At 37.7% G+C, this 12,468-nt stretch overlaps 1 protein-coding gene across 2 annotated transcripts; it reads left to right on the forward strand.

Moving 5' to 3' along the window:
• The first annotated feature begins 3,252 nt into the window (after positions 1-3,252).
• LOC133717610 (serine/arginine-rich splicing factor RS41-like) lies at positions 3,253-7,140 on the forward strand. 2 transcript variants are annotated; one of them, XM_062144322.1, is made up of 6 exons: positions 3,253-3,411; positions 3,706-3,839; positions 5,216-5,328; positions 5,689-5,924; positions 6,339-6,635; positions 6,871-7,140. In XM_062144322.1, exons 2-6 carry the CDS (start codon positions 3,734-3,736, stop codon positions 6,905-6,907), a joined length of 789 nt encoding a protein of 262 aa, XP_062000306.1. In that variant the 5' UTR covers positions 3,253-3,411; positions 3,706-3,733; the 3' UTR covers positions 6,908-7,140. The 2 variants fall into 2 exon arrangements, with proteins under 2 accessions (XP_062000306.1, XP_062000307.1); XM_062144323.1 differs by lacking the exon at positions 3,253-3,411 and adding an exon at positions 4,783-5,016 and having other exon boundaries at positions 3,704-3,839.
• The last annotated feature ends 5,328 nt before the right edge of the window (positions 7,141-12,468 follow it).

A 12,468-nucleotide genomic window follows, 5' to 3' on the forward strand; every position in this document is an offset into this window, starting at 1 on the left:
AGTAACAGTAGGTAAGTATTGAATGCGTAATTAATGAGGAGAGAGGAGAGAACCTTTTATAGGTGAGGAAGAGGTTGGTCTTCTCTTTGTTTTCGATGTGGGACTGATATGCTTCAGTTCCCAGTTTCAGAAGCTTCTGATGCCATCTTGGCGTGGCGCGTGGCGGCGCGTCGCCGCCGATCTGGAGGTGGTCCGACTTTGGGCTGTAGCCCGCCTGGCGGTGTGCCTGCATGTCATTCCTTCGGTTGGAATGAGTACCTTTGGCGGTACAATGAGCGTGGCCCATTATAGCTAATTATGCTTGCAAATGTACACGTATTACACACTGCAAGTGGCCTAGTGGTTCTTGCCTAGTTGGGTGTGCTCCCCAACCTAGGTTCGAACCCCGAAGCTGTCAAAGTGGCTAGGCACGCTGCTGTAATGCACAGTTGGAGCATTTCACATGCGCCGAATAGGTTTATCTTGGGCCTAGGAAGCCTTTGGAACCCTTTGACAAAGTCAAAAAACAAAAATGTTCATTTTAGGGATAGTCAGGAAAGAGAAAACAAAATTCCTTAAATTCATAGTAATCTCTAAAATTTTAAAGAAGAATTATGGAGATTTCAAAGATTGCTGTAAAATAGGGTATCTATTGGAGTTGGAGAATAAAAATTATGGAAAACTTTGACTTTTGCTTCCCTATAATACAAAAATTATAGAACAACAGCTGGAGTTGCTCTAAGTAATGAAGAATGTCACTGTTTTCCACTCCATCAAATCTTATTACTCAACAGAAGATAAAAACGTAATTAATGGGTGCTTCTATTCATACCTCCATTATTAGCATTTGGATCTAGCTCGCAATATTTTTGAAATTTAGTTTACTCTTCCTTTACGACTATGCCAATAAACTCATCAGACGACATAGCTCAGACAACAGAATGGTTGTTTTCTGTTGTCTAAATACTTTTAACGACATAATGAAAAAAAAATTGTTGTCTGAGTATAGTGATATACCATGGTAAATCAGTTTTCTGAAAAAAAAAAGTTTTGTTTTAGACAGCAGATTTCTGTTGTGCATTAAATTGAGATTCATTTAGTTTTGGTAGTTTGAGTTTTTTTTTTTTTTTTTTTGAAATGAACTGTTTGATTTTTTGGCACAACGTAAAGACCGATGGAGGTGTGAGGATAGTGGCGGTTCTGCCCATGCATATGCAGTCTTAGAATGGAAGCAAGGATTGGATCCTATCTGCCCTTATTCAGTTGTGGACTTATTCTGGGCCTGGTTGGTCTTAGGCCTGGGGTTTCACTCTAGGTCCAAGATGGGCTATTTTTTCTTTTATAGTTTTTAGTCATTTTTATGTTTACTGGTTAGGTGAGTTAATAAGTTGCTACCATTGTTTGGTAGGACGAGGTGGACTTGGTCTCGATTAATGCACCTTGTGTGTCTTGTCTGTTCTAGGTAGGCGGCGAGTTTCTTGCATTGGAAAATAGTTGCAACCTCCTAGTGCCAATAACGTATCTGCTCTAGGTAGGCGGCGAGTTCATTGCTTGGTCAAATGGTCACAGCCTCCTAGTGCCAGGGTGAAACTAAGTATCATTGGATTTATTTTTTGGTGGCAACATAGTGGAAAAGCTGTGCTATTGGTAATGATGTTTCTTCGTAATAAAGTTAAATTTCTGTTATATCATCACAATTGTAAAGCGAATGAAGTAGCCAGTAAAACACTCTTCGCTAGTGAGTGCTTGCTAGAATACATTATTTTAGTTGAGACGCTTGTTATTCTCAGGAAGTTCTCTTGTCGCATATTGTAATCCAGAGTTTAGGCACCATGCCCCCTTATTCAAAAAAGAAAAGAAAAAAGAAAAAAAGAAAAAAGGAGATTCAAAGTTATTGATACTATCAATGGAAATTACGGTCGTTTTAAGTTCTTGGTCCGGGATATTCAAATCTTAGCTGTTATTTTATAGATTTTCTTTAACATATTTTTTAGAGAAGTAAGTTTTATGGCGGACACACTCTAGCTTTGCTAGTTCCCTTAGACATTCTTTGTAGTCTTTTTCTTGGGAGTGTATTCCATGCACTGTCAGTGCATGAGTACTTGCAATATGAATGGATGTAATTTTTTTGATATTAAAATATATAAAGGAGTGGATTAGATAAGTGGCTGTTATTTTTTTAGAGATTAAAATAACTGTCAGTGCACTTGTACTGTCGGTGCATACAATCCTCTCCATTTTTCTTCATTGGCAACATTTTAGCTGCAACAACAAACTAACTCTGGCGAAACTGAAAGTTTTAGTTCTTCGAGGAGGACAACTAAATTACCAATTAACTTGTTTACTCAAATATTTGTGGAAAGAGATTTGAAAATTTTGATTCATAATGTCAAGAGTGTGCTTATTAGAAGCTTACTTTGTGTTAAAGACTTGTCAACAGTGAACAATAATAAAACTAATAATATTACTTGGAGACCTCCTGATCCTTCTTTTGTCAAAGTTAATTTTGATTGTTCAGTCACTTCAGTGTTAAAAAATGAACATGGAATTCCTATTATGGCTTCAACTAAACATAGAGGAGAAGCATATTTTTTTATAACAGAAGCGAAAGCTTTACATGCAGGAGTTCAAGCTACTATATTACATGGACACGCTAAAGCTCGTGTTGAAGGAAATTCTAAACTTCTCATTGACTGCATAAATGGAAAGACTAGTATGAACTATGAAGAACCTTGATTGCAGACATTCGAGAGTTGACAAAGTCTTTCTATATTGAATACACCCAGACTTTTAAATTCCATAGATTTCTTAAAAAAATCCACTAATTCCATATACAATACACCCCTCTAAACTTCTCATTGACTGCATAAATGGAAAGACTAGTATGAAGAACCTTGATTGCAGACATTCGAGAGTTGTCCTTTTCAAACCATTAGTTTCAACCATGTCTAGAGAGAGGTCAATTTCCTCGTCGACGCTTTTGCTCATATTAGACATACAAATCATTTTGCCTCCTGGACTCAATAAGATTTCCTACTCAAGTTGCTAATGCTTTACATATCTAAATGTCTGCATTGGTTTGTAAAATGGGTGCTTCCCTTTAGTTGTTTGTTTCTTTTCTCATAAAAAAAAAAAAAAAAAATTAATAATAATAATATTTTAAAGACCAAAATATCTAGCCTTTCAAAAAAAAAAGAAAAAAAAAAAGAACAAAATATCTAGATATAATGACGTCATATCCAAGTGGGGCTTATTAGGGTTACAAACAGTAGGGAAGTCATACGGCGCCGTTCGACGTACTTTCCCTCGATCTGTTAGAACCTAGGCAGACAGACTGTTCGGGTTGTCTTCGAGCTTCAAAGCATTTCAAGAGCTGTTGGCGCGACTACTTCAACTAGGGTTCCTCTCAGCTCTCCCTCAAAATACTCCAAGGTACTAAAGCTCAGATCTTGAATGTCTTCGACTCAAGTAACTAGCTTGTGTCAATAAAGACCCAACTTTTTTTACTTTTCATATTGTAGTTTAGTTTGTTTGCTTCATGATTTAAACATTGTGATCCTCAATTTGACTACCTGGGTTCACTTTCTTATGTACTTTAAAGCTTCATAATTCTTTACCCAGATCACTGCTAAAGTAAAACTGACTGTCTTTTGTGTATATCTTAAGGGTTATAGAGCTCACTCTGTGCTTGTATTTACCTAACTGTGATGTTATCATGTCTGGTAGGGCGTAAAAAGATTGGAGCTTGAAGAAGATGAAGCCTATTTTCTGTGGCAACTTGGATTTTGATGCAAGGCAATCGGATGTCGAGCGGCTTTTCAATAAGTATGGGAAGGTCGATAGGGTGGATGTTAAGTCTGGTAACTAAGTTTTCTTTTATTAAAGATTCAATTTTTGCTATTACTACCCTGAATTGTTAGTGTTTATTTGACTGTTGTATGTTGGTTGTTTTGTTTAATTTGTTTTTCGTTTGAGTTTGTTGGATATGTATTGTGTTGAAAGATTTTCTGTATGTCAACTGTGCTGATATATCTGAAGTGCGAGATGACTGACATCCTGCTCGGGTATGTTATGTGTGAAGTAATGTGGATTGAAGTTTGAGCAGCTATTCTTATCATTCTGAGATGAGTGATAGGGGTTAAGCTTGATAAGTAGAATGGTTTTTTGAGGTGTAACAGCAAGTCCTACTGCAACAGAGTAATTTAATAGGGGACTTTTGTCCTCCGACAGATGTGACTATTTCAACAACCATGATATTCTGCTATGTGGCTGATATATAATTGGACTATATTTCTGAATGATGTTGAGTTAGAGTGGGTTTCCTGGATAAGTTCTAGGAAAGGAAATCTGTGGTGTACAACCAGTGAAAAATGATGCATTTAAGATATACCTCATTGACCCTTTTCGTATATCAACAAATGCATGGTCTGGTTATGTTCCATAACCTTTTTTCTCATGTTCTTATCAAAATATTGGCATGTGGAAATACTGATTCTCCTGTCAATTGAAAGTATGTGAGAGGTATGTGTTAAAGGAAAAGTATAGTGATCGTAATGTAGTGATACTCATCCATAGGGTATCTCCTTCGTATTAAGAAACTTGAGCTCTTTCTCTGGTCTCTGATATGCAGTAAACTTAAAAGAAAGGCATATTATCTAAGAAAAGATTTTAGCTGTTACTCTAAAGGGTCAATGTCTTCTTCCTTAAATTATTATTTGAATGGGTGTACACGGTATTTTCAGAGAAGCAGGTAACTTTTTATTGAAGTGTAAACCGCCCTACTCAACAATTTCTTTGGCGCAGGATTACTTGGAATGTCCATGCTCTTCTTGGATGGAACTGCTTGTCTGCATTTCTTTTCTAGCATGTGGCACGGTTCAGTTTATTTTTCGAGAAGAATTAATATGATCTGCCCTAGCCCTGCCATCATACTTTCCCTCAGACCATTGCTTTTTCTTTCCTCATGACTTTTCCTCCGTGTTCAATTACCGACATGTTCCATCATAGATTCCATGATGATATCGCAGCCAATGGCAGGTTTTGTGTTACTTCTTAACAGATGTTTTTGTATGTACAGAATTTGTTAGTTTTTGAGAAGTCAAGATTTTGTCATATTTTAGGATTTGCCCGTAGTAACTGTGCATAGGAAAATATGTTTGGTTAACTCAATTGCACTTGCTTTGGTTACATAGCATGTTGGTTTTAATAGGATTGCTTCTATCTATCGTTTAAATAGGATTTGCCTTTGTCTATATGGATGATGAGCGAGATGCTGAGTATGCAATTCGAAAGCTTGACAGGACAGAATTTGGTAGGAAGGGACGCCGTCTTCGTATTGAGTGGACCAAGGTAATGTAGTTGGTTTTCAACATAATCATTTATCAGTTTATGGTTTGTTCAATAGCGTAATTAACAAAAATTTTGCCAACACATTTTGCCAACACCCATATCAGGATCTAACACATACAAGTGTTATACTTTACTAGATTCTGAGTTTTCACCTCATCTGTATTTTATTGTGATTGTGTTGGTCAAAACATCACAAAGGATGCATATGTTTCTATCTGCTTCATGTTTCTATACCTTTCTCTCAAGTTGTGTAATGTTTGTACTGCATATGATCACATTGATAAACTTCGTGTCAGGGACTCTACTTGATTATTTTGTCTCAATTTTGCACTCACTTATCACTCTATATTCTGGTTGTAGCATGAACGCGGGATTAGGAGATCTGATGATTCAAAAAAACCACCAGCGAACACAAAGCCCTCAAAAACCCTGTTTGTTATCAATTTTGATCCTATCCATACCAGGACAAGGGATCTGGAGAAGCACTTTGATCTATATGGGAAAATAATGAACATAAGGATTAGAAGAAATTTTGCATTTATTCAATATGAATCACAGGAGGATGCTACCAAAGCATTGGATGCAACAAATTCAAGGTTCTATTTTCTTGACAAGTTCTATTATGTTATTTGCTTGATTTATAAATTCAGAGATCTTTGCCGTCAGCTTGTTTAAAATTTCGTTGTAACAGCTTAGGGTATTTGATTCTGTACCAAGTTTTTTCTTTCTTGTGAGCAAAGTTGAATGCGCTGTTCTGGGTTATGTCACCAAATTTTTATATTTTTCCATTATCAAAATGCCCAAAAAGCTCTCTCTCATTCTCCTGCAGTATGTTTTCACCCTTTTGGAATTAAATTTTAAAGAAGGAACAACTTCAGTATTAGATAAATTATCAATGCCTTATCTTTTCTTATTATTTTTTTCTTTCAAAAGCCACTTTGTTGGAAATCATCCCAATTATTTGCAGCATGTTCTCTATTAACCATAGTTTGTCTCTTTTCGGTGCACAGCAAGTTCATGGACCGCGTTATTTCAGTGGAGTATGCTGTTCGTGATGATGATGATAGAAGAAATGGCCACAGTCCTGATAGAAGGGGCCGTGATACGTCTCCTGAGAGGAGAAGAAGCAATGATCGTGGGCGATCTCCAAGTCCATACCGCAGAGATAGGGCTAGTCCGGATTATGGCCATGGTTCCCGTCAGAATTCTAGAGCTGAACCAAGAAGAAGTCCCGAGTATGATAGAGCTCCAAGAAGAAGTCCTGATTATGAGAGAGCCGCAAGCCCAGTCAATGATAGATACCACAGGTTTGACAAAGATCTGAACTCTTTTTAATTTGTGGAGGGGGTTAAGAGGTGGAAGAATGCCTTGAAGCATTAGTTGAAGATAAAATTATAATTCAACTTTGAGCTTCAATGCTAGATTCCACCAATGCAGTATATCTATTTAGGATTTACATGTGCTTCGTCCCCATTGTATTTTTATGTCAAAATAATTATATGTGCCTCCTTTTTGAGTAGATTTTTGTTGTTGATAATGCAGCCGTTCACCCCCAGCGCGGGAAAGATCTCGATCCTGAGAACCAGTAGTGGTTAGCTGAGCTGGTCTTCTCTCTCATTTGTACTTCTGTTGTGGGCAATGACTCAGTCGTAGTTGACATTCTTAAATTTGATTATTCCCTTATTGTTAAGTATTCAGATACATGGCGAGTTTGAACAGCAGTGTGCTTTGTGCTTTTTTCTTTGGGGTCTGAAACTTTATTGAAGTGGTAAATTCGAAGTTTATTAAGTAGCCAATGATATGGTTTATTGAGCCTCCGGTGTTGGTTTATACTTTATTCATTTGCTGTGAGTTTAACTTTTCAGAGGGCGTGGTGTGGATGAACCTAGTTTGGTGTGAAACTGTGAATATCGGAGGTCGTACCTCAGTTAAGAAAATAGTAGTCTGTTTTCTTTCTTGGAAGGCTCTCTTTTTTTAATACCCCTGTGAAATAAGTCTCTTTTTAAGGTTTTCTGAGATAGAATCGTCTCTTTTGGCTCTTTGCCTCTAGGGATTCTTGGGTTTTCCCTAAAATATCCGTATTAAAGTTCACCCTGCAATTAGAATTAGATAGGTTTTAAGTCTTTGAAGTTTGAACTTGTACCATTTTCTGTGTCATTATAGGAGCATGCTGGTTGTTAAGGTTTTCTGAGATAGAATCGTCTCTTTTGGCTCTTTGCCTCTAGGGATTCTTGGGTCTTCCCTAAAATATCCGTATTAAAGTTCACCCTGCAATTAGAATTAGATAGGTTTTAAGTCTTTGAAGTTTGAACTCGTACCATTTTCTGTGTCATTATAGGAGCATGCTAGTTGTTAATACTTCAGGTAGTTGTTAATTCTTCAGGTTACAATATCAACTACGAATTGGCAGGCATGTTTTGACATGTTTGAAGTTACCTAGACCCAGCTTGAATCCACCAACACTCATGGGTGTTGCATGTTTTGGTATTCTATGCCAATTAGAATTATTAGATTAAAAAAAAAAATGGGAGAAAATAAGGATCCGGTTAAAACTAGACAGATTTGAAGGTACCATCGGCATTAGCACCTTGCCACCTTGATTTATCAAAATCCCTTGGTGTTTTCAAGTTTTCTATCAAAGTGTGTGACACGGGAAAAAGGCCTTGTGTCAAGCAATCAGATCACTAAGTTGGTCCGATAAGTTAATGAAAAATGTCATGAAGGCTGATATCTAATTACCCTTTATTTTTCCGTTGAAGTACAGAAATATGCTTGCTACTATCGCATGTTCTTTTCTGACTGTACATTTAACATAGATGATGAATGTATTTACAATCATAAGAACTAGATTCAGAAGCTAGAAAAATGGTATCATGAACAATTTAATCGAGTGTGGATTAATCTAACCGGCTGATTCAAGACCTTCTCTACATAGATGTTGAGTATTAGATTAAAGCGAGATCAAAGGACTACAGATATGTCAGATATCTTTCACCAGGTCTATGGGATAATGGGATGGTGTAGTTAGGTTGTCATTATTGTAGCTCGTAGGATTCATTTGTAGGCTTGTTGTTGTAGCTCGTAGGATTTAAATGTAAACGAGAAAAGTAGTGTGTGTTGTGTGGGAAAAGGACGAGAGAGAGGAGGAAGAAGACAAAGACATAAGTTTAAACAAGGCAGATGTAACCGACAATCGACACAGGCAACAGCGTCACGTCCAGGCCACGCAGACGCCAGCGCCATAACCAAAGCCTCCTTTCATTGTTCCCCAAATTTCGGGTTCTGTCATTGTTTCATAGGCAGCCATTTGAAAGCTCCATAAGAACTCTTAGGTCACGTTTAGTTCGCGGAAAGTAAGCATCAGAAAAGGAAATTTGTTCAATTCTTACGTTTGGAATGCAGAAGAAAATGAAATCATTTCCTGAAGGAAAGGAAAATAAGGGGGAAATTGGTTCATTCCAAACCCCAAAGAAATCACTTTCCTCCCTTTTTCATTGCATTTATTACTTACAACATATTTTTTTATTACATTATTTACAAATTTTTTAACAATTTTCCTGATAAATTTCCTTACGTTACCAAACATTGGAATGGAAAGTTGTTGGGAAATTGGAAATGCATTCCCATGGGAAAGACAAAGGAAACCAAACGAGGCCTTACTTGCCACTTTCAACACAAGAAAACAGAATATGATAATCAACCAGTTTTGATTAATTTACTAAATGAAGTAGTCAATTGAGAACTTTGGCCTTGGATATAGATGTTGGCCATCTTGATCTAGGTGTGACACTATTTGCCAATGAGTACGTTCCGATCATGCTGGCTATTGGTGAATCATTGCCGGAGTTGTGGTGATTCATAAACCAATTAGACTCATTTATAACCAAATCGTTTCAAATATAACATATTGAGCCACAAGGTGGGCGCTATTTCATACACGACAAAAAAAAAATTATATATATATATAACATATTGCTTTAGCATCTTATAAACAATACTATATTATATCTGGACTTAAAAATGAATTTTGACTTCTAAGACTAGGGCTGTCACTCGGTCGGTTCGAATCGGTTATAAGTTTTATCACCTTCAACACCAAAGCTTTCGGTTTCAAAATAGAGCTACCAATTACCAACCAAAAATTTTCGGTAATTAATCATATCTATCAAATTCAATATTTCAGCTTTCGGTATAACTAATTTTACAACAAGTATTTCTTTGTAATATAAATTAGAATGAACAATACTAGATTATTTAATTTGATAAGTTGTCGAGAACGTTGTATTCATCTGCTTATCTGATTATAGCTCTCTTTATGTACACTTGACATCAAGTTTTAGTCATTTTCAATAAAACTAGTCATTAACGATCTTTTACCATGTTACTTAAAATACATATACTATTAATCTAGTATTAGTAATAATATTAATACTATTAAAAAAATAATTATATTTACATTTCTTAGTATGCATGTATGTGTTTTGAAAACTAGAGTATATATAGCTAATATTTAGATAATCAATAGATTCAGTATTTACCAAAAACAAACAAACTTTTTCAGTAATATTAGACTTTGGTTTTATCGGTTTTGATTACCAAAATGTCGGTTTACCAAACTTAAAATATCAGTTGGTATTCGATCGATTCGACAATTACCAAACCAGGCCCTATTAATTTTCTATTAATTTTATTCAATCTTTTTTATAAATTACCCTAACTACCCTCCCTTGTAAATCTGTTTCTTTTTCTTTTTTCTATTTTCTATTTGGCAATTCAATCATGAATCAAACATCATTATACAATAATTCAATTTTTTTTTTAATAACAACTGGTAAAAGTACGCACTTCATGCGCTAGGTTTAGCCAAAAGTTTGTCGCCGTCTTCTCTAGCTCTCGTCCGGCTGCACTGCGGCGTTGGCGCAGGCCTCTGGCCTCGCCGACGTGCGGCATGTGCGGTCGGACGGGATGTGGGGTCTGGGATTTGGTCTGATGATCGGAGTTTGGGGCGGCGAGGGTCCAAGTTATTTGGATTTCGGTTTATGGCGGTGACTGCATTGGGGGGAGGGGGTGCGAGGCAGAAGGCGGTGTCCGGCTGTGTGGCGTCGGTTGGGCTCTCGGATCTTGCAGCAGGGATGGGGGAGGACGACGGTCGGTTCGGGAAGGAAGACAGCGGGTGTCCGATTTCTGGTGCTTCTCGTCATCAGGGATCTGGGCACTCGAGTTTTGGGGGTGTGGTGGTGGAGGATGTCAGTTGCTGGTTCTCTGTCGGCGGCGTTTGTTCGACGGCGGTCGGGGTCCGAGAGCAGCTGCGGAGCGACGGTCTGGGAGCTAGGAAGGCAGCGGTGGTGCTTCCTGTGCAGCAACGTGTTTGGGCTGGATCCACTATCTGGGCCCTCGTTGACCTACTTCGGTTGTGGGGCCTGCCTTTGGCCGAGTGGTTTTTTTTTTGGGCAGAAGCAGTCGTGGGCTGGGAGTAAGAGTTGCAGCCTCTCTGGGCTTGTTCCGTGGTGGGCCTGGTCTGGGCCTGGGGTTCCACTCTGGGTCCAAGATGGGATGTTTTTTATTTTTATTTTTTAGGTTGTTTTGTTAGTTGGGTTTGGTTGGTTGATAGGTGGAGATCGTGGTGGACGGGGCGCCGCTGGTGGTGGTGCGATGGTGGATCGGGTTTGCCAGGGTGGCGGGTTTGGCTGTTACTATTGTTTTAGGGTTTGGTTTTATTTTTGTTGGTAATACGACACTACTAACGGTGTGGCAGAGACAATCTTTTCTGTCGCGGTCTCGGGGATCGTTCCTGTTCTGGAGTTGGGTCAGCAGCGGTGGCAAACAGTCTGGCTAGACCATCACCCTTGGCCTTCTAGTGGGTCCTTCCTATATGGGATCGGGTCGGAGGCGATGGCTTTTTGGAGCAGTGGAGGATGGATGGTGTCGACAATAGGGTGGTGATGGTGTTGGATTTCTTTAGTCCCAGGTTTGAACGTCCGGCAATCCTTTTGGTCGAGTTTAGGTCACAACGAGTGTTGGCTTGGTCGATCAAAAGCTGGTCAGGAGGACTCTGGTTGGTGAGTTAGTGACGACACAAGTGAGTTGTCTAGCTTTAGAGTTCTTACTGGCTGGACGAGAGGTGCGATGTCAAGGATTTACTGCTCCTGCGCTTTTTGTCTTTGTCATACAGTTGTAGTGCCAGTTTAGAGTTAGTATATAGAGTTCCCAGTGGGAAGTCTAGTGGCCATTTCTGCGTAAGAGATGTCGCCCAAAACTCGTTGTAAGCAGTTCATTATTAATGAAGTTCTTATTTGATAAAAAAAAAAATAATAATTCAATTTTTTTTAACCTATAAATGAAGGAAAAATAATACGTTTATTAAGTAGAAGGACCTGTATTATTAGACAAATAATATGCTTCCCATGTAATCACCTTCACCCAACTGAATCCAAAGTGTAAAGTTCGTTCTCATACTTTGCAAAGTACCAAACTCAATGCTTGTTTGTTTATGACTCTTAATCCAGGTGCATCAACCTCAAATCGGAAAAAAAAAATATGGAATCAGCGTTTTATCCACTTCAGCCACAAGCTTCCACATTGCAGCTGATAATGTACACAAAATTTGGAGATGCTCTACATAATATTGAATGCAATGAGTTGCAATCTTCGTGTCGGGAAAAAATTATGTTCTACTAGCATAAAATAGTAAAACAAATTATGTTTATAATCATAAGACCATCATTATTAGGCTGTTGTAAAGTTTTATAGTTGCTCAATGGATTCGAATATACCAAATAATTTTAGTTAGAATCTTACTAGGAATAATGGATTCAAAGGGGCTTGAATGATCACTGAACTCATATTTTTGTTTTCCATGACTCCATTGCAAATCAAATGTAAAATTTTCTCAAAAGATGGGTCTAAAGTTTCTTGTTCTATCATGATTAAACTTCAAAGCATCATAATAGAGAGATAGAATGACTATACTAGAGAAGGTTTTGATGAAAAAGAAAAGAGGGAATCGAAAAGAGTTTTAAAGTCCTCTGTGTTTGCGGTAAAATAAGGGTTTAGGATTTGAGAATGATTGACTTGCCAAATAGAAAAAAGAAAAAGAAACATAATTATAAGAAAGGGTAATTAGAGTAATTTTTAAAAGAA

Source organism: Rosa rugosa, chromosome 6, assembly GCF_958449725.1.
Source record: "Rosa rugosa chromosome 6, drRosRugo1.1, whole genome shotgun sequence".
Taxonomy (NCBI): domain Eukaryota; kingdom Viridiplantae; phylum Streptophyta; class Magnoliopsida; order Rosales; family Rosaceae; genus Rosa; species Rosa rugosa.